At 45.7% G+C, this 22,489-nt stretch overlaps 1 protein-coding gene across 1 annotated transcript in view; it reads right to left on the bottom strand.

Moving 5' to 3' along the window:
• AFAP1L1 (actin filament associated protein 1 like 1) overlaps nt 1-15,129 on the bottom strand; it is a 57,555-nt gene extending 42,426 nt beyond the window's left edge. Inside the window, exon 1 of the mRNA XM_031449317.2 lies at nt 15,006-15,129. Within this exon, the coding sequence (XP_031305177.1) occupies nt 15,006-15,021 (16 nt within the window). The 5' untranslated portion in view covers nt 15,022-15,129. The remainder of the gene's footprint in view (nt 1-15,005) is intronic.
• Between the last annotated feature and the right edge of the window lie 7,360 nt (nt 15,130-22,489).

Genomic DNA, 22,489 nt, shown 5'->3' with positions numbered 1-22,489 from the left:
TAACCAACTTATATAAGCAGCCTAAACTACTTGAGTTCATGTCTTGTTCTCCATTTTCTAGCTGTGCATCTTTGGGACACTTATGTAACTGCCCAGTGTCTTATGTACATCACTGGTGACCTGTGAGCATATCTGCCTCACCAGTGGGAATGGGCCCTAACACATGAGAATGTGCCTAAAACAGTATCTGGCACACGGTAATTACTCAATAAATGTTAGCTATTTACATTACTCTTCCTTTACTATTACATGTCATATCCTGCTTTAAGAGATTTATGTGTATTATTTACATAATTTAGCTTAGTGAAGTTTGTAATTTTATTCTTACAGGCGTGGGAACTGAACATTGCAGAATGGGAAGAATACTGCTCCCAGTGCTCCTTCAGGATGCTGCTTCCATCTGTGTTAAGCCCTGGGTTAACTCCGCGGAAAGGTCCCCAGCAATGCAGGTGAGGTGTGTAGAACTGCTCTTTCACTCCTTGGGTACAGAAATGTCTCCTTCCCATGCCCACAGTCTATTCCAAGTTGTTGCAGTCTACCCATCTGGGGCCATTGGGATGCTTCACTTCCTTCTCTGAATATACAAGCACTTCTCTCTGAGTCCAAGTGAAGGCCAAACAGTGGACAGGACGTTGGAGGGGACCGTACGATTTGGTCTAGCACTGTTGATCACTAAAACAAACACTTCCTGTTGTCCCAGAGCGCACAGGGAAGACCACGGTTCCTGTGGGCTGGAAAAGAATAAAAATGGAGCAGCAAAGAAACCCAGCTGCAAAACCAGTGCCTTGTGCTGACTGCTTTCCAGGAGTTAAATATAGCTCCTGTGTGAGGGAGGCAGTGGGGGCAAGGTCACCTTGAAAGGCTTTTGTGTGTGTTAATTACAGCTTATGCAGGAAACTGAATATCCTTTATGCTGAAGAGAATCGTATAAGTTTGACTCCCTGGAACAGAAACACAGAATCCCAAGGAAGGGAGGTGGTAAAGAAGAGTGGAAGATTTGGTAGGAGAGGATCTGGTTTGGAGTCTAACTCTTTCTACTTCCTAGTGTGGAATCTAGGGCAAGTCATTTAGCCTCTCTGAACATCATTTCTGTCTGTAAGAAGGGATTTAGGACCCTCATGTGCAGGTTTGTGGGAGGGGAAATGGAGAATGGCTGGGAAAGGGTTTGTAAACTGTGGGGATTCTTACTGGGGATGGACATGTTTCTCTGTAGCAGAATTCTCTGCTGTACTCTTGTTTCAGGAAGACAGAGAGGCAAGAGGTCAGGGAGGAAGCAGGTCAGTAGGGAAGCAGGTTGTGGGGATGTTTCAGGGTGACTCACTTCCTGGGAGTCAGGCCAGGGTGCCAAGCTCAGGGAAGCCCTGCATCTTAGTGGCCTTTTGAGCAGGTCCTGCCCAGGTCCTGTCATCCGCCAGCAGAGCTTTTGTTCCAGGCACCTTGTTTCTCAGCCTTGGATGGCTAGGGAAGCTGCAGCTCTCTCTCATCAAGACATTTCCACACAGGAGTGGGTGGGGTAAGCCATTGACTTCCGAGGAAATAACTTTTGGCCATGGGACTGGGCTCTCCCAGAATTGTTCCTTTGTCTGCAGATTCCTCCCTGTTTAGCTGACAAAGGAAATGGTTCCAGGAGGAAGTGGAAAACTGTGACACACACATGCTCACCCCTCACACACAAGATGGCAGCTGTTTCCGTTTGTGGTAGTCCCTACCATCTCCTTACCAAAAGAAGTGGCCTGGAATACCTGATACAAAAGCAGGTAGTATTTTTGAGCTCTTAAGTGATCCTAAGCATTGTGCATGGATTACCTCATTTAATTTTCATAATGGCTTAGTGAGGTAGTTACTGTTCTTTACCCTCTGTTTTACACCTGAACCAAGTGAGGCTCAGAGAGGCACAGTCATTTGTCTAAAGGCACACAGCTAGCAGAACCAAGACTCAAACCTAGACGCTAACTCTAGGGCCTAAACTTATATTTGCTGCATCATAATTCCTTCTGGCTGCCGCCTTCTAACAGAGGTTCCCTACCCGCAAAGCTTGCTGGAACCAGCAGTGAGCCCATCATGACCATTCCCTACTGGTGACCATTCATAGGATGGGCTCTTGGCCTGAGGCCTGAGGAACATAGCATGTATTTATCTTTATTCTGTTCAATGGAGTTTTAAAAAAATTATCATTTTTTACTATTTCTTACCTATTCTCAATATCTGAGGCCCCACCCTAGTACTCTTCACTTGTGGTGTTTCCGTTGCATGGCTTGTTTTCCAACTACTGCATACTATTAGCTGTGTGACCCTGGGCAAGTTACTTCACTCTCTGTCTCTTCATCAGAATAATGGGGATAATAATAATACCTACACCTTACAGAGTTGTCATGAGGGTCCAGTGAGGTGTTATATGGACTGCTTAGAACAGTTCCTGACACATACCAAATTGACTATTGTTATTAAAATTTCCTCTGCTCCCCAGGTAGTGCCCTCTTATCCTTTGAGAGTTGGTTTAGAGGCCACTTCCTCCAGGAGGCCTGTCCTGCTCTCCTGGACAGGTGAAGTCACCCTGTTATACCCTCCAGAGCAGACAGTTTGTTCACTGTCCTTCTCCATTAAAGTGTGAACAGTGAGGGTAGAGATGAAGCCTGACTTAATATCTGCCACAGCTGCCCAGTGCCCAGCACATACTGAGCACACAGCAGGTGCCCTGCAGAGGGATGAACTAACAGCCCAGAATTCAGAGGAACAACCACAGACTAGGGAGGGGGCTGTAAGTCCTGCCTATGACAACTGTCTCCAAGAGCAGAAGGGCTCATGGGGGTAGGGGAAAGGGAAGGTGAAGTAGACTTGTTCCCTGGGGCTCTGGAGGACAGACCTGGACCAGTGGTGCCAGCTCCAAGACCACAACATTGGGTTCACTGTATACAGGAACTCTCCAGAAATCTGAACTAAGAAGAGAGGCAGATGCCTTTTCCAAGAGGGGCTGAGCCCAGGTGGAACAGCCTCTTGGCAGGAAGGTGGGGTGCATTAGTACAGTGGGTAATTGTGACACTGGGTGACTGGGGCAAGAAACATGCAGAATCAAACCTGGGATTTGCCCTCCCAGCCCAGCGACCCCAAGAGGTGACATCAGCTTTCTCATTTGTGAAGCGGAGATAATGAGAGCACTCATCTCAGAATGTCATGATGACGGAAAGGGAGATAATGCATGAGGAGCTTTAAGCGTGTATGAAAACTGCAAAGGTTGGCTATTACTACTGCTGTTGTTGCTGTTGTTAGCAGTTACAGGGGATTCAAGCATCACCCAGAGGTTAGTCTGGACATTCTAGGTCAGAGGCTAAAGGTTAGTCTCAGAATGGCCACCCTGATTGCTGCCTGGATGGGAGGTCTAGGATTTTCACTGTCTTCCTTCCTTCCCCTTGCCTGCAAAAGCCTTCCAGTACTAACCCTGGATTAGATTCTGGGCCAGGTACCCAGGAATGCAGCACACAGGGAGACCAGCCACCTGGGCAGGCTTTGGGAGGTGCCTAGGGTAATTCCTGCCTTCAGGGCTGGTGGGTAGGCTCAAGAAAATCATGATTGAAGGTCCTGGGAATGAATGTCTTGAGTCTTAAGGAACCCCAGACAAATGTCTCCTTTGCTCTCCCATTAGATCAACAATTCTACACACTTAACTCTGTTTGCAAATGGACAAAATTTGAAGTTTTACATTTCCCTGTTCTTAATTTAAACATGAAGGTAAGTTAATCTTATACAGTTTGCTGTTCACTTGCAGTGTTTGCTGTGGCTCCTATCTGGTCACTTCCTTCCAATCTCTCCCTTTCTATTCTTTTTTTTTTTTTTTAAACTTAATTAATTTACTTCGGGGGTAATTTGGTTTATTTATTTATTTAATGGTGGAACTGGGGACCTCATGCATGCTAAGCATGCACTCTACCACTGAGCTATACCCTGCTCTTTCTCTATTCTGATGTGAGCTTTAATTTCCCCCAAATGGCAACATTTGCATAACCCCCTCCTGCTCAAACCTAGTCAGCAGCTCCCCAGGGCCTAGGCACCAGTTTCTTTTGTGACACAGATGGTAAAAGATCTTCCCGTGCTCCCCGCACTCCCTGTGGTTTATCCTCATTCCCTCTGTAATTCCATCTCTTCCCAGGAATGGGTAGGCGAGAGGCGAGAGGGAAAGCGTCAGAGAACTTGGATTCTATTCTGATTTGTTAAGAAAGGTGATCATTTATAAATCCCTAATTTAAGCATTAGCTTTTTTTTTTGTTTTAATTGAATGCTTCCTGTGTGCTGAGTGCTTTCCTTGCATGAATCCAATTATCCCCCAGAGGTAGACAGGAGATTATTATCTCCCTTTCTGGTTGAAGAAACTGAGACACAGGATTAAGTGGAAGGAGTAGAGCTGGGATTCAAATGCTGGCAACCTGACACTGCCGCCAGCGCTCTCAGCTCTCACGTTATGCTGCCTCTATTATTAGTTACCAGTCACACTCTCAGGGCTCTGGAGGATAAGGCCCTGCTCGAGGCTGCATTTTACCTCTGCCTGCTTCTCTGGGCTGTAAACACACTGACCAATTTGTGCCCTGAGCACAGTTTCTGTGCCTCTCTTCTTTCAGCTCTCTTTTCTCCACCTAGAATACCATTCCCCCAGTGTTCCTGAGGTTCTTGGCTGGAAAGTGTCCCTTGAGTCTTCTGGGTCTTCATATATTCTCTTTGATGGACACTGACCAGATAAGACCCCATGTAACAGGCATTGGTGACAGAGTCTCACTTTCTCTGCCTCAGTAGGAGACTTGGGGTGCAGGGACCCTGAGCTACCCCTCCGCAGCCCCTTAGAGCTACAGCTGGTTGCTGGCTGGAGGTGAGGAAATGCTGTCAGTCCCCCCGGCTTCCCAGCACACTCCTAGATCAGTTTTCTTTTTGGTTCAAGTGGAGCTAAAAAAAAAAAATCCCCCTTGGTTTCATATCAGCTGGATTTGCTCTCAGTAAATCCTTCAACAAGAATGGGCAGGAAGAATAAACATTTATTCTACAGATGAATAAATCTGATTCCATCTTCAAAAGAAAGCCTTAGTATAAATTATCATAATTTCTCCATTCTAAGATTTCACTGATTTAAAGATGTTTTATTGACTAAATAACAGCTTTTTGGAAAAAAAACAGAAAAATGAACAGATTAATGTATCAAATTTAAGATATGTTCTGATTTTAAAAATGTCTTAGTATCAGTGAAATATTTTTTAAAATGTTGCCCAATTCAATTTTTATTTTTTTCTTTTGATTCTGGTGGTTTTAGAAAAAGGGCTCCCAAGCCTTGACTAAACCCCTGCGAAGCCTGGGCAGGTGTCAGCAGTGTCCCAGCCCTGAACCCCTGGGCTTGCTGGGTCAGCAAGGGCATGTCAGGCTACTCACACACCAGTGGCAGCCCTGAGGCCCCCAAGGCCAGTGGACAGGTTTTCTCCCTATCAGAACTATGTCTGTGCTCTACTGATACCTCATGACCATGTTAGTGGTTCTGGGGAAAGCCAACTTGGAGTCCATCATATGACCTTAGGCAAGATACCACCCCCGTCTTGAGCCTCAGTTTCCCCAGTTGTAAAGTGAGGGGCATAGGATGAGACAGGTAACTTTCAAATGCTCTTCAGTTGGAGCTGTGGGATCTGGGAGGCTTCCTTAGGGGCTGCCTTGAGAGTAGCAAGATGGAATGGGCTGTGCTTAGCATTCTCATTCCCATTTCCCCCAAAGCAGTGCTCTGTTACTTAAGATTCTGTTTGCAAAAGGATTCTGGGGCTAAAAGTAGTTTGAAAAACACTGGTAAATGGCATTCTGGAGTCTTTCCAACGTTAGTCTTGAATACATATTCTTGTATCATCTAAGGACAGTGCTTCATTCCTCAGCCTGGACACACCCTCAGAATCCTTCTCACCAGTGCTCCAGGCAGACACTCCCAAACTCCCTACAGTCTAATCCAGGGGTTGGCAGACTTTTTGTGTACAGGACCAGATAGTACATATTTTAGGCTTTTAAGGTCACATATGGGCCACTGTTGCAACTACTCAGCTCTGCCCTTGTAGTAAGAAAGCAGCCATAGACAATATATAGTGAATGGGCATGGCTGTGTGCCAGTAAAATTTTATTTACAAAAAGAGTTAGTGGACTGGATTTGGTCTACCAGCTGAGGTGTGCTGATCTCTGTGCTATAATAAATACTTTGACCTGACAGGTGTAGAGACTGAAGTCCAAGGAAGGGATTCAAGGAACTGGGTTTGGTTGGGGTCCCCATCCCCTGGACAGTGAGCATGCTTCCACTACTCCACACTGCTCACTGAGCCATGACCCTTACCCTGATTTGGATCATGGGGATCTGGGACTACACGTTTGAAGGAATGGTGCCTGGAAAAGACATGTGCCCCACTTCTCCCTCTCAGGAGATCAGTTTTCCCCTAGGTTCTTAGAGGGCTATAAAAAGCCCCTGAGCTTGCCTCCTGTGGGACGTGCTGTCGATAAATTCCCCAGAGCTGGAATGATTGCAATGTGTGCCACATTCTGCCCCCCATGCAGCCTGACAGCTGTGCAGGGAGAAGTATCAGGCCCGGCCAGCTCTGCACCTCCACCCCCACTAGGGGTGTGGCTGGGATTCCCCAAATGGAATTTTAGATGGAGGACAAACCCTGCCTGGCCCTCCTGGGGCAGGCTCTTTGCCAATTCCAAGAGTATGAGTGCTTCTTGAATTCTAAACACCAGAACCCCAAGGGCCACAGTGGGAGGAGTGTGAAGGGTAAGAAACAGAATCTCACACCAGCTGCCTGGCCATACCATTCATTGATGGAGGATGTCTGTCCTGGACTTGTTCAGGTCCTCTTTCCCTCCCCTGCTTCCCACCTTGAAGTCTTTACCTAGTAAGTACTTGTAGCTTATCTAGCAAGTCCCTCATTCAACTGGCCTGGGAATGCCCCTCTAGCATTCTTGGAGAAGCAGTGGAGAGCAGTGGTAAAGAACATGGGTTTGGAGGTGGGCAGGGCTGGGTAAATAAATTGACCTTTCTAAGCCTTAGTTTCTTCACCTGTAAAATGAAGATATTTTAAAAAATACATATACAACACATTTTAAATTATGTCCTAAAAATAAATTACAGCAAATACATTTAAAATGCAACACATGGCAAAGTCATGATAAACATTCCCACTGAATTCCATTGTCGGGGTGAGACTGCAGGGCTCGAGGGAGATAAATATCACAAATATATCAAAAACTTCAAATGGTCACGCATGCACACGCTCACATGGATCACAAACATGCCTTCACAGGGATTGTGCTTGCTTGTCTACCACAGAACCAGATTCTGCCATAAACTACAAAACTTTTAATACAAAATTATATTTACATATTAATAATTTTTATATATGTCCTAGCTGTGATTTTAGAAGATAAAGGCTACACACTGTACAGAAACTCAACTCATAGCTGCTGGCAACATTTTTGGATAGAATTTCTCCTCTAGTAAAATTAGTGGCATATTTAATGTACATGAAGGTTAAACTGCATCAACTTTATGATTGTTGAGAGGATTAAATGGCTCAATGTCCATATGAAAACTGCCTGACTCCTGGTGAGTGCTCAGCTGGCACTTATTATTAAACATTTGCTGTGTGCTGGACACTAGAAATGAGATGTAGAGACAGTCTCAGATCACAGCCTTCCTTCATTTATACACATAGGAGGCATTTAAGTTAGTACAATACAATCTTCTTAAAGTGGAGACCAAGGAGGGTGGTGGTAAGCCAAAGTCAGAGGGAAGTTCAGGGGAGGATGTGGCAGGTAGTTTTTGTGGAGATGAGCAGTCTCTTTCAGGGAGGGGGAATAGCAGAGTCATCTTTTTGAACGTCACTTTTTGCATCTGTCCAGTGGGGAGAATGTCTCAGCTGACCACGTCACAAGTCTTTTGCCAAAGTTAAGAAAAGTCATAGAAGAGAAACTCAGGGCTGAAAGGGTCACCAGAGAGAGGATTTTAGTTGTCAGTTCCCTGTTTGAATAGCCTTCCTATTATACAGGTTCCTTCTGGCTCAGAGTGACACCCCCCTGCCCCGACCCCCTCAACCCGTGGACAACTGCTGAGTGAGAGCATGTATGATTACCAGAGATGGCCCAGGCTCCAAAGGAAGCACACTGTGATGCTCAACATCCCTAACACTAAGTGGAAATGGAGTTTGGGAAAGATTGCCTTGAGGAAGTAATATTTGAGCAGATCACTAAGGATGAACAGGAAGGAGTTAACCAGGTGAAGGTACAAAGGCCAGTGTGAGGAGAGCCTAAAGAAGGAGATGATAGGTAGGGCAGGGCCTTGAGGGCCACCACCAGGATTGTTGTCTGATCCTAAGAACAATGAGAAACCACTCAAGAGTTTAAGCATCATCAGATCTATAGTTTTGATTAACTGTCTTTAATTGTATCAGGCCCTTTTCTCCAGTTCCATCCACAAGCATAGATAATTCATAAGTCCCATTAAAAGCTATGATACATATTTGCATAAAAGATGAATGCTTTAGGTTAAAATATCCACTCCTACAAGCCCTGTTCTCTATAGTTTGCAAAAGGGTCATGCCTGTGGAAAGCTCTTGAATATTGAGTAACAGCTGTTTTAACCTATATATTACTGGGCTCCCCATAGGAGCCATTCTGTGGCTCCCCTGATCTGTGGCCACTCAAGCTCTGCTTCATCATGTTCCTAGGCGACTCCTGCTCTGTCACTGAATAGCTCTTTTCATTTGTACGCTTCTCCCAGATCGAGCCCCAGTTGGCCTCTGTTTAACCTCTTGTACAGCCTTCTGAGAGTCTATTACCTCTTGTACAGGACAGCTAGTTTGAGAACTGATCCCATGTCCCCCCTTCAAATTTAGTCTTGTTCACAAACAGCCCCATTTCCTTCAATAGCTCCCCGTGGGTTGTGCCGTTAACAGAAAAAGAGAAACAGGAAGGATGATCTGATTTGGTGGTGAATAAGATGAGTTCAAAATTGGGTCACTTGGAGGTTGAGTTGACTTCCAAATGGAAATGTACCACAGGCAGGAGATAGTGCAGGAGTGGAGCTCCACTCATGGCTGAAAATGGACATTGAGAGTAGCCCTTATACAGGGGCTTGGTTCTCTGCAGGAGTGAGTGTAGAGAGGGCTGAAGTGTTGGGGAGAAGGGGTGAGAGCCATCAAAGAAGAAGAAATGAGCTAGAGAAAAAGATGGAAAATAACAATTATTAGACACCTGTGATGGGCCAGGCACTGGGCGCTGGGCAAATAGTACCACGTTGCAGCCTCCCAATTCTGGGTGTCATTCTTCCTGCTTTACAGACTAATGGAACAAGACTTAGTTGGGTCACTAGCCTTAGGGCAAGAGAAGCCCAGAGGCTATAAGCACCTGTAACAGTGGGACTGGAGATGGAGTAGGAGGAGGGGCAGAAAAGGCTTCTTGGAGGAATGGAGCAGTGCAGGTTATTCAATTTTCCTTTCCAGACTTACGTGATTCCAAAATCAGTGCTTTCTCCATCTTTGCAAATAGGAGAATCCATTTAGAAAAGAGTAGAAGGTCAGAGCTACAGAAAAGCCCAGGACTGGGAAGGGGTGAAAAATTAGACAAAATGGAAGCTGCCTGTGACTCTCAGGAGTGGGCTTTCAGCAGAAGGCATGATTGGAAGTGAGACTGCTGGGAGTGAAAGAAGTGTGTGGGAAGAAACAGGAGGCTGCAGTGTGCATGTGTGTGTGCAGGGAGGGCCTTATTTTTTTGTTCAATTGCAAGTTGTTTTTAGAAGGGTAAGAAGGGCATGAGAAGCTAATGGTATCCAAAAACAGGATTGTTTTTCTGAACGAAAAATCAGGATGGAATAATGATAGGCTCTTGGCAGAGGGCAGGGAGGGAGGAACTTACTTGGCAGGGTGTTCACCCATGTGAGAAGAGGGGCTTGAAACTGATATTTGAGGGAGAGGCAGAAAAACCCCGGGTGGAACAAGGAAATGGAAGCAGTGCCCAGTGATCAGCGAAGCCTCTACATGGAAAGGAGTAAGGTTAAATCCTATACGTACACCCACTGCAGAGTGTGGCTAAAATCTAAGTAATTATATTTGATAAATGTAACATTGATCATCCACTGAATGTTTCCTAAGCCCTGGCTTACATGCATTACCTTTTCCCATGACACTCCAAATGAGATGAAACACGTTCAGAGAAATCAAGTAATTTGCCCAATTCATACAAGATCATACAGCTAGAAAGTTGTGGTCAAAACCTTAATTTGACCATTCTCTGAACCACCTGGCTCTACTGCATCTCCAGGTTGACAGAGATGACTTCATGGAACATGGGTGAGCATTCCTTTCAGAAGATGAGTAATTGATAGAAGGAATAGAGAATGAACTCGGGTGTCAGGGAAGAGATACAGGAATTCATAACCTTAGGGACAGAAGTTGGGCGATGAGTCATGGATGGGAGCTTATCATAGGAGTGGCTACAGGCTAGTTGACCAGTAGAAGCCATGGATGGGGAAGATGTGGCTTTCCTAGTATAGATCTCAAAGCTGGTCCAACAGAGGCAAGACACAGAGTGGGTTCGTCTATCATCTCTTGAATAATCAAAATCTCATTTAATAAAAAGCAGAGCTTCACATTATTTCCTGAGTTGCCCAGGAGGCAATATGACCTCCCAGAGAATATTGCATGCAGCAAAAGAAACTCCCATCTTGGGCTGAATTCAACTAGCTGAAAAAGAACTTGCTGTGAAGTGGAAAGGAAAGAACTTTGAGGAAATCGATTGCTTCATGTGAGCTAGGCAGATCAGACATAACCTCAGACATTAAGAAGGCATATTAAAAAATCAGAGAAAATTTAGACCAAAGACTTTAAAGCAAAAATAGCTTGAGAAGACTGGAAAGTTCACAAAAGCAAAATTGTAAAGACCCAACCATGGCGGGGAGGGTATAGCTCAGTGTAGAGTGCATGCTTAGCATGCATGAGGTCCTGGGTTCAATCCCCAGCACCTCCATTAAAAAAAAAATGGTAATAATAATAAATAAATGAACCTAATTACCACCCCTGCCCTGAAAAAAAAAAAAAAAACTGGCCTAGGCACAACCATAGTCAGTAGGCACGAATAAATAGAATAAATAAGAGAAAATAGATGTGTTGGAGTATATATCAGTAATTCATCAGTCACTCAGAAATGCCCATGTGATGGCTCAGTTACTGCAGGTCAGAGACGGATTTCCAAGAGATAAGCACTATGAAGGAACTCCAGGATACAGAGATTATGATATGGTCCCTGTCTTTGTGTTGTACAAAGAGCTGATTAGCTCAGTTCTTAAAACAGAGTAGGGACTCAAAAAGTGTCCTCAGAGTCAGACCAGCTTGGAGCCAGTAGAATTTTATTACGTTGAGTCTGATAAAAAAGATTCTAATTATTGCAACAGCCAGCATTTATTAAATGGGTCCCATATGCTAGGCATTGTTTGAAGTATTTTTCATACATTTACTTTTTATAACAACCCCAAGAAATAGGTATCATCAGTGTCCATATTTTATCCTTGTGAGGATAGAAAATTGAGTGACTGGTCCTGTAGAAGGTGGTGTCTATAGAGTTACCTTTACCAGTAGCTGATTCTCTAAGTATGATATTCATGAATTAGGAAATCCTGCTGGAAGACTTTGATTATAATGTAAGTGGTTTCTGTGTCTGTTGCTTCATCATATAATCCTGCTTTACTCATGGGAAGACACATTTCCTGTTAGAAGAGAAATACTACTTCCCAGGTTTGTTTTCATTCCTGAGTCATTTGACTTTGATGCTGAGCTTTTATGATGTAATTGCTACTGAAGATCTGAACAACAGTGCAGTTGTGATGTGATGGAGGTGCCCAGACCTGGAGCAGGAAGGTTTGGTGTCCAAGCCCTGCTGTAGGGCTTTGGCAGATCACCTGCCATCACAGAGGTAGCCAGCAGCAAGCTTAAGATCAGGACTTTGTTCAAACCCAGCTCTGTCTCTCATATGGCGAGTGACTATACAAATTAATGTCAGTGACCTAATCCTGCTATTATGAACTGAGTTGTGCTCCCCACCAAATCCATACATTGAAGCCCCAACCCCCATGTGACTACATTTGGAGATAGGGCCTTTAAGGAGGTAATTAAGGTTAAATGAGTTCATAAAGGTGGGCCCTAATCCAATAGGACTGATGTCCTTATAAGAAGAGGAAGAGATACCAGATATCTCTCCATGCGTGCACAGGGAAGAGGCCATGTGAGGGCACAGTGAGAAGGTGGCCATCTACAAGCCTGGAAGAGAGGCTTCACCAGAAACCAACCCAGATGGCACCTTGATCTTGGGCTTTTAGCTTCCTGAACTGTGGGGAAATACATTTGTTGTTTGAGGCATCCAGTCTGTGGTATTTTGTTTGGCAGCCCTAGCTAACTAACACACTGCCAAACCTGCTTTCCTATGAGGTGGGGATTAATGATAGCACCTGCTCATAGACCCACCCCATTGCTTGTTCTGAGAGAAGCCCTGTAAAAAGCTGAGTGCCTTGATGATTTCAGTTGTTACTGTTGTCAATAGCAAAGTGTCATTTCCTCCCCAGTCTCCTGGGCATGACAGTCACACTCCCTACATGGTAGATATGGGGTTGAAATGAGACCTGTACTTCTTAAACCTTCCCTGACAACAGAAGAGAGTGCACACACCCACCCAGGGATATGGGCACAATAAGAAATTTCCACTGGAATGATTTTTGAAGTCTTAGATTTTATCTTAAAAACCCATAGATTTTGCATTCTAATTCATATATAGTTGTGCTTGCTTTAATTAATACAATGTTTGCAGTAACTTCTAAAGGTAGACAACTGAGGATCTAGACAGCTGAGGGTCCTGTGTGCTTTGGTCACTTCACTCAAATTTGAGAAGGCCTTTATAAGTCACAAGAACTGTTCTGATGTGAGGATTTAGTAGTATGTATTTTTAAAAATCAGTATTACAATTAATCAACTTGGGGTGCACTATACAATATGTTTCATATTACCAATTAACTAATGAGACCACTGGTTGTGAGCTCCTACTGTGTGCCAGGCATTGGTGTCAGCAGAATGACCACTCAGATCCTCTCCCAGCCTTCTGGAAGCTTACATTCTGGCAGGGTAGGTAGACACTAAACACAGAGTCAGATAACAAACTCTTAGAGTAATGGCACATTGTGCCAGGAGCTGTGAAGGGGAAGGAAAGTAGGCTAGGAATGCCTGCAGCAGGGGAGAGGGTCAGAGCCCTAGAACATTGTGAGTACTAACAGATTCCTGGGGAGTCTGGCTTCCTAGCCGAGTGCTCTGGAGGCAGCCTTCTTAAGTGAGGCATCAGTTTTTAAGCATTTTAAACTAAGTGAATTATTGTCACCCTTGATCTGTCAAGGAGGACATGGTCTGTTCTCCACAGTTCTGGGTAGGCGAGGTGTGGATTTTTGTACTGGGGACCAGATGGGGTTGGATGTGATGGGGTGGAGGGCAGTGCTCTTTGCTTTGTACAGTGTGGGAGGTGGGGATGGGAGACTGAGGGACATTAGACATGCCTCTTTTTCTCTTTCTCCTCCCTGGCGAGTGTATGCTCTTTGCAAACTTGTCCAGGAGTCAGTTAACAGGTGAGAACTGCTTTACAGATCACATCCTCAGTCCCCAAAGAGCCAAATGGAAGTCCCCTCCATTTTCTGCTTGTCTTTCCAGCTCCCAATAGGAGAGAGTGATGCAGCATTTTGTGTTGGAGATGGTGTGGGTGGGGAAGTTGTCCCCAGCATCTTGACCTGCAAGTCGGGGGTCCCTTACAGCCCTCTGAACTCTGGCTTTACCTATAATAGGAGTGTAGGGAGGTTACCCTGACACCTGCTCCTGCTCTCATCCCTGCCCCCAGTGCCCTCCGAATTTCTTCCACACCCCTGGCCACTCCTTTATTTCCCCTTGGAAGCCTCAGCACAGCAAACTGGTAGATGGAGGAAGGGTGTAAGATTGTAGGGAGGGGGAGGAATTTTCCATCAATAATAATAGCCATAATAATAATGCTTCTCATGTTGGTACAGCACTCGCCAGTTTACCAAGTGTATTCATACCTGTGAGCTCCTTGGACTCCAGAGGTGAGGAGTTAGGACCCTGGTGTTCTGATTCCCAGCCTTTGATACTGCCCCCATGTCCAAGCAGGCCAGTTTTTTACAGACATGAGCCCACTGAGGTGTCTAGGTCTTTACTTAAGCACAACCCCCATCCCCCATGAACACCTTCTCTTTGCTCCTGTCAGTTACAGTTTCAACAAGCCTGCACCATGTTTGTGAAATTTTATCAAATACTTTCATCAAATACTCTCATCAAAAAAGAGTCCAATCAGGAAGAACCTCAGATACCATCTAGTCCAACCCTGTCACTAGCCCAGAGAGGAGAAGGGACAGGGCTAAGGTCACACAGCTTGTCAGGAACCGAGCCAGGTCTTGGGCACACCCTGCGCCCACCCACACGCATGCCTGCTGTTCCTCCTCCAGATGCCCTGGGTAGCTGCACACTTCGGTCTCCTGGGGCTTCACAGCCTGCTAACAGTAGGGCCTTCACATGTCGGGGTGTTTCGGGAGTGTGACTGGTCAATCTTATTCTACCCTTGGGAGGAAGGGGAGGGAATGGAGTAGGAGGAGCTCGCTGTCCTCAGGAATCTCGTGGGGGATTCTTTTATGAAGTTAAGACTGAGTGTATGAAAACTGGTTTTACACATAGGAGGCGACTCAGCTCCGGGACATGAGTCCCTAACAGACCCCAGGCTGCCCCGGCACAGGAGGCACCTGTACACACAGCACCGGCCTTTCAACCCACCCAGACCCCGCGTCCCTTCCGATCGCTCCTGGCCGCCCCCAACCCCCGCCCGTCTCTCCCTCCTCCTCGTCGCCCGCCTCTAGATCGCCCAGTTCTCCCCTCCCCACCCCGCAAAGCAACAAGTGCTGGCGCTGCGTTTCTTCTTACCCCGGCCTCGGTCCATGGCGCCGGCCGATCTCGCGGAGCAGGGCGCGGTGGCTTCCCCCGCGCTGGCTGTTGCGGGCGCGCGGCACTCTGCAGTCCAGCCCCGCGGGAGCGCCCTTCGCGCGTCCCCTCCCCCGACAGGATGCTCCCCCGGCGCCCCCGCCCGCCCTTGCACGCTGCTCCCGGAATAGACCCGGAGCCCGCCTCCCCCCACCCCAACCCCCGGGCCACCACCGGTGTCCCGCACACGCCCGCGCCACGCCCTGCCTTCTGCAAGCCTTTGCGCCCCTCCGCTAGGGCCTGGAGGACCAATGTCCCGGTTCACACACTTGCCCGCACAGACCAAGGCGTTGTTCAGCTCAGCTTTCACTCCGCTAGTGCCGGTGGCTGACTAGCGCACTTCCCAGCCCCAGACTGTTAGAACGTGTTTTTCTCCAATGGAATCAAAATCTCTTTCCCTGCCGCTGCCACCCATTTCCTGGCTTTGGGTTTATCTTCTCCATTCAACAGGTCTTTCCTGAGCACCTTCTAGTGCCAGACAGTGAAACAAACACTATGCTGGTGCAGTGTCAATAGGGGTGTCAATGAGGAGTGAAATAATAATAATAAAGATCTTTAAAAAATAAAACCACCTAGGAAAAGGAGAGAAAGAGAGGATTGCTCAAAGATGGGCAGTGGTTTGGGACACTTCTGACTTTTGAGGTTCCCTGTGTACTACAATGTGAAGAGTGCCGATACAGAGTGATAAAATTGTGAAAAGAATGAACAGGGTTTTTGTTTGTTTGTTTGTTTTTCGCATATAAATTCAGTAAAATGTAAGTGTGCTTGTCCCCAAATGATTACAGGATATAGAAAAAATATTGCTCTGGCCAGTATAGTCAGGAATGTGATTTAAGTTTAAAGTTGTATGAAGAATGTTAACATCTTTCATCCTATTAGTGTGTCTCTGTGAAAGTAAGGCTAACCCATTTATAGACAGTATGAAATGTCTAAATTTAAGACCCTTCATAAAGTGAAGTCCAGGCTTAATTCTTCTAGGCACTCCTCCTCCCCAAGATAGGTCAGGTCACAGTTTGCAGGTTTGACTAGGCCATCTTTTTACTTAGAACATTCTGGCATTGGGACCACCTTGTGCAAAGACAGAGACAAGGAAGGGCCTGGGAAAGAGCGTCCTGCATTTTCCTGGACTGGGAATATTTTCTCCATTGCTTTGATGGGCAAGTTGAAATTAACCCTGGCTTTGCCAAATTGCATCAGTAGTTTGTTTAGTATGTCTGTGTGTGAGCACAGAAGAAATACAATGTAGTGAAAAAACCATAATAGGATTGGAGTCTGAAAACTTGTGTGTGAGCTCCTACTCTACCACTTACTAAGTGTATAACTTTAAGCCTATGAGGTTTGCTTGCTCATCTATGCTATGGGAAACCTCATGCTGACCTCCAAGGCTGTTGGGAGGGCAAATGAAATGACAGTACAAACCCACTTTGTAAACCGTAAATAGCTATAAAAATGTGAGCCATTATTATTTTCCAAGTTCTTCTTTGTTCTTGCCTACTTTTCCAATTTGAAAAGGTCAGTTTAAATTCTAAAGCAGACAGCCAACAATTTACAAGTGGATTAACTTCCAAAAGTTCACTGTTTGAATTCTGAAATGCTTGGAAACAAGGCTATAAATTGTAGTCAAATTCCCAGGCTAGCTCATTAATACTTTAAAAAAAAACTATTTAATTTGAAATAAATTTTAAAAATACATAAAACATAACTATTACAAGAACAGTTGGAGGCTTTGGTAGATTTTTAGATGCTTCAGAAACTTTCAAAGACTTTGAGGTTTATCAGAGAATTGGAAAAGAAAAAAGAACTAAAGGGAATTTATATGTATATACAGAATAATTTATGGAGTGGAATTAACTGGGCTGTGGTCTAGGAAAGATGTAAAAATGGGAGAACAGTGCACAGTTCTAAGGATTAACAAAAAAGCTGCCGCAAAGGTGTAGTGGTTCAGGTTTAATAATTACCCATAATGTCCACTAGGTGGCACTGTTGACTAAATTGACTACAGCTTGGTTGCTGTTGGGTAACTGAATGAGATGGATGAGGTGGCTATTTGTGGGTTTGGGACAAGAAATAACTATATATTTTTTTTCTGTGATTTTCCTTTAATTGGGTCTATATTAACCATAAAAACTACCCCCACTTTTCATCAGTTCACCTAGGAATATTTGTTACATTCTGTGCCAATTCCTCTTGGAAGAAGTAATGCTAAATAGGCATGATCTCCGTCCTCAAGAAATCAACAGTCTAGTAGAGGAGATAAATATGTACAAAATAACTTAATTAAAAATTATTACGTGAAAAGTATCAGAGGAGAGATAAAGTGCTCTTGGAGTTCATTAAGACAAAGCAAGAACTCACTGATCATGGAGACAGTAATGGATGACAGACATTTGGGTGAGCCTGCAATGAGGAGATAACATTACAGGCAGAGAAAACAGTGAGAGCAAAGACACAGAGATAGAGAACTGCAGGATGTGTCTGCACAGCAGTTTGGCTTGGCTAGATTGTAGGGGCCGGGAGGGAAGCGCTGGACCGAGAATGGGGTTGAAGGTTGTGGATGCCAATGCCTGGTCTTCTCTTCCCCTTTCCACTTCACTGTACAAATGCAACTCTTTAGAAAGGATTTTAAAGATCTGCCTCCTATCTTCCCTTTCCTTATTGTTGTACTAAGTTTTCCAGGTTTGCCTAGTGCTTGTCTGAAGGTTTGTGTGGAGAGCTTCAGCTCTGTAAAAAAGATATCAAGTTTGGTTCCAGTGAACAATTCCAGGAAAAAAGCTTTCAGCTCCTGTATGCTCCCAGTCTTGTGAAAACAAATGATATTCCCCAGTCTCATTCTTAGCTTATCAGGTGGAACTGGGAAGCCCTGGGAAAGAAAAATTTGGAGGCTAAACGTCCTTTGTCCCAGTGAGAGAAACGTACTTCAGCTTTCTAACTTGTCCCCTTGCCTCCAGGTCTGCTTCCATCATGGCCACCAGAGTGTCCATTCCACAGCTCCAGTCAAATCCCTGTTTAAAGTATTTGTGGCTCTCCTTTATCCCCAGTGCAGAGTCCAAATTCCTTATTATAGTCTTTGGGGTGCCTTCTTCAATGAGCCCAAACCCGCCATTCCTCAGAATAAATAAACAGCGATCTCAGGAGATCCTGGGAAGAGTAAGAAAAACTACAGGTTAGGGGTTCAGATCCGGGTTCTTGAACTGACTCTGTCACTGTGTGACTCTCCGTTCTTCCATCGGGTCATCATTGTTTAACTTCCTACTTACCTCTCTCCTTACCTCTCCCCGGCACCCTAGATTGAAAGCGCCCTGTGTCTTAACTCGTTGCTAGATCCATAGGGCCTAGCACAGTGCCCGGCACCTAGTAAGTGGAATACGTATTGTGGAGTGAGTCAGTGAGTAAATGCTCAAGGACTCATGAGGCTTCTATTAACACAGGTATCCTGGGTGGGGGGTTCCCTTTATCCTCTGGGATTGTATGTTTGCTTATTTATTTGCAGAAGAAAATGAGATTGCAATGAAGTGCAGCCTCACTGCCTGCCGCTGCAGACTTGCAGCCTAGCCCACGGCACTTCTCCTTGGCTCAGGGCCCACTCCTGAACCCCTTTGTGCAGGGTGAGCCCCAGAGCCCTTTGCTCGAGTGTCTGCCCAATGCTGGCCGCTAGATGAAAACCTCTCTTGTTCCACTTAGCACAATGTCACCATTATAGCTCCTATCCAGGGAAATGACACATGCCTGCTAATTCACCCTGGGCCCCGGAAGGCAGATAGAGATCTGAATGGCGGCTGATGGGAGGAGAGTTTCACAGAGGGATGAAAACCCCTCCTTTTGTTGCACCTTCAGGTTTTGGTTCCAGGGCACTGGGCTCCTACCTGCACCCGGGTTGCAGGCTCAGCTTTAACTGTCACAGAGCCCAGGGCACTGTTGTGTCTGGAGGAAAAGGAGCTTTTGTTCCTGTGCCCCAGTGCTGCGTGCCCCCTCCTCTCTGGTCCCTCCTCAAGAAAACAGCACCCTTGGCTCCTTAAGTGAGGCTCACAGGCCGAAGTGCCCACAGAGCCAGGCAGGGGAGGTGTGTGTGTGAGCTGGCTACCTGGCAAAGCAGAGCACTCTTGTTCCATCTGAAAGGCCAGGAGCCAGCAACTCAGACCAGCATGGCCAGTGGGAACATGGGCCTGGAGTGACCAGATCTTCAGACTTTTCAGGAGAATCTAGGAATCCAGATTTCAGCTTTTGATTTAGAAATGTTGGTAACTAAGTCAGCTGTTTTAAAACATTGCAAGGGCCAAATAAACACCCCAAACACCCCTGTGAGGTTAATCTGGCCCATAGGCTACCCTGTGGAACCTGAGAAAAACTGTGGGCTTCTAGACAGCCTGTCCAGCTGGGTGCCTCTACCTGAGGGCTGAGGTGATAACCCAACCCTTCATACTGCAGCAGGGACTAACTCTCTTTTGAAAGGCTGCACTGCATCACCTCTTTTCATCTCTAGGCTGCAGGCTGACGCCAGTGTGTAGAAGTCCAAAGTGAATTTCTTAAACCTGGAACTAGAAAAACTTCAGAGCTGAAAGGAGCCTGAGAGATTAGCCAGTGTGGTCCCTTCGTTTGTCAGATGAGGAAACTGAGGCCAAGAGAGGGGAAGAAATCGTGCCTGAAATCACACAAGATCTTACAGGCAGAACCAGGAGTGGTGCCCAGGGCTCTAGACTTGATATCTGGAGTTCAAGTTCAGGCTCTGCCACATACAGCTGTGAAACCTTGAATGGGTTACTTACCAACGGCTCAGTTTCCTCATCTGTAAAATGAGGATGAAAGTACCAGAGAACTAGCTGAGATATGTAAAATGCTTAGTGCAGAAGTGTGAGTTATTGTAATCAGTGTGGGTTTCCTCCAAAGACACTGTCAGATGCTTATGGAAATATTAAGGAACACTGAAATCTCAGCCACACATCCAGGCTGCCCCCTGCAGGGAGTTTTATGTAAATCAAACCATTGGAAAAGTGATAGATTTGCCAACGTCCTCCTTCTCTGTAGGAACACCTGATACCCTTGGACTGCGGAGCTTCCAGCTCCTGTTACCCACAGAGTCCGAGAAGGGGTGGCATTTTGTAGTAGGTATATTTTTAAAAATTAAATAGTGCTATTATTTTGTCAGAAGGACAAGTTGCTTAGGACAGTTTCTGCTAGTCCAGGGGACAAGATCCTGTGTGTGAGGCAGTCACATATCTTGTATGACAATACATTCTTTATCCACAGGAGGGCTTTGGGAGCCAGGAGGCCTTCGGTCCAGCCCCTACAAGAACTTTTCACGACTGACTGAGGCAGATTTTGACCCTTTCACATGAGCCACTTGGCTTCCCTGGTGAGTCCCACTGCCCATCGCTTGCTCCCTGGGGGCAGATGCCTGTCCTAGTTAAACAGGGATCACGTGATCTCCCACACACAGAGAGCAAAGCTCTGCATATGAGACTCCACTGTCAGTATTAATTCACTCTGGGAGCCAGTGTGTTTGTCACGACTCCTTTGGTGGCAAGTGACATAATCACAACTCAAACTGGCTTAAACCAAAAAAGGAATGTGTTAGCTCTGATGCTAACTGGGGATTTGAAGGGTGAAGCTGGATTTCAGGCAAACTCAGATCCAGGAACATGAACAGTGCTTGCTACTTTCTTTCCATCTCCTGACTCCACCCTCCTCTGTTCAATCTTCATCTTCAGGTGGTGTCTCTTAATCTGTGCCAAAGGCCGCAAAGCTCCAAGCCTGCACACCCTTACCAGTTGAAATTCCAGGTAAGAAAGGCTTGCCTCTCTTCCTGTAGTTCCAGCACCGGCCCAGAGAGGGCACTGATCATCTGGGTAAACCACCTGATCTAAGAGCCAGTGAGATGCTGAGCAGTCAACTGGACCTCCCCTGCAGGCAGGTGCTGTGCTGGAAGCGCATCATTCAGTCCTTACCACCTAATGAAATGAGTGCTGTTATTCCTATTTTGCAAATCTAATTTCATGTGGTGTATTAGTTTGCTAGGGTTGTCATACCAAAATACCACAGACTGGGTGACTTAAACAATGGAAATTACTTTTCTCCTGGCTTAAACAGTGGAAATTAATTGCTTCACTCCAGTATATTTTAGTTCCTCAAATACACTGGAAGTCTGCAGTCCAGGTGTTAGCTGAGTTGTCTTCCTCTCAGGCCTCTCTCCATGGCTTGCAGATGGTGGCCCTCCGGCTGCCTCGTTACCTGTTCTTTTTCCTCTATGCACATGCACCCCTGTGTCCTCATTTCCTTCTCTTACAAGGACACCAGTCAGATTGGAACACGCCCATCATCATGGCCTCATTTTAACTTACCACATCTTTAAAGGTCGCATCTCCAAATACAGCCACATTCTGAGGAACTGGGGGTTAGGGCATCAACATATAAATTTCAGGGGGACACACTTCAGCCCATAACCCTCCCTAGTAAATGGTGAGTTTGAGACTTACAGTTAGAGGCTGAGCCTAGCCATGGTGCTGTCATTTCCCTGCCACAGCTCATGGTGATGCCCACTTAGGCGAAGTCTTTACAATTCAGATCAGCAGGGAAAGGGACGGTATCCAATGAGAACCTTAGTGTGATGTCCCGGGAACAGCCTGGTGGTATATGGGAGTCTTGGCTCCCCAAGGTGGGTTGGGGTTAACTGGGCCCAGCTTGATTGTCAAAGTACTCGTGTTTTCTTTTCTCTGAAGCATCTTCATATTGTTTTCCCTTTGGCTTTCCAAAGTCCAGCCATCATGAAGAAACTAGGCAGTACAAATCTTTTCTCTCCTCCCACTTCTGTCAAAGAGAATACATTTCCCAAAGTGTGGGATTCAGACTCATGGTGAATATGGGAGGTAAGTTTAGATGTTACCCAGGTCAAAATATTTGAAGAGTTACGAATTTATTTGAATTTGTATTAAAAGCCTTAAACTGGTCCTTATCCATATTTCACTGATACTGATACTAGAAAAGTCAGGTATGAGTCAATTGAAAGAAATACATCACATAAATAGCATTAAGTAAATAAATAATCTGATGAAAATTGTGAAGGTTGGTATCTGAGTGACTGAAATTCGGGAAACACTGGAACAGTCTCCCTGCAAGTAGGAAACATTTTGGTCGTGGGCATAGATGTCACCTTGCTTTTTTTGACCTGATTCATCTATACTCTTGGCCCTTATTTGCCCTGAGGACTCATCATGAGGGTGACTGCAGGACTTTGGTTTCTCTGCCTGTGCCCCTGTGCCGATCACATTGGGGGCCAGGTGAAGAGGCGAGTGGATGCTAGGGTGATAGTGAGAGGCCAGCTTTTGTGGTCATGGCTTCTGGGTTTTATTTATTTAGAGTCTTGCTCTAGGGCTCCTGAACAGCTTGGCAGTGACTCACAGCTCTGTATGTAAAAGCAGGTGTTTATCACTGTG

The sequence above is a fragment of the Camelus dromedarius genome, chromosome 3 (genome assembly GCF_036321535.1).
Source record: "Camelus dromedarius isolate mCamDro1 chromosome 3, mCamDro1.pat, whole genome shotgun sequence".
Classification (NCBI taxonomy): Eukaryota; Metazoa; Chordata; class Mammalia; order Artiodactyla; family Camelidae; genus Camelus; species Camelus dromedarius.
The sequence above is the reverse complement of the archived record's forward strand: the minus strand, read 5'-3'. Positions and strand labels throughout refer to the sequence as shown.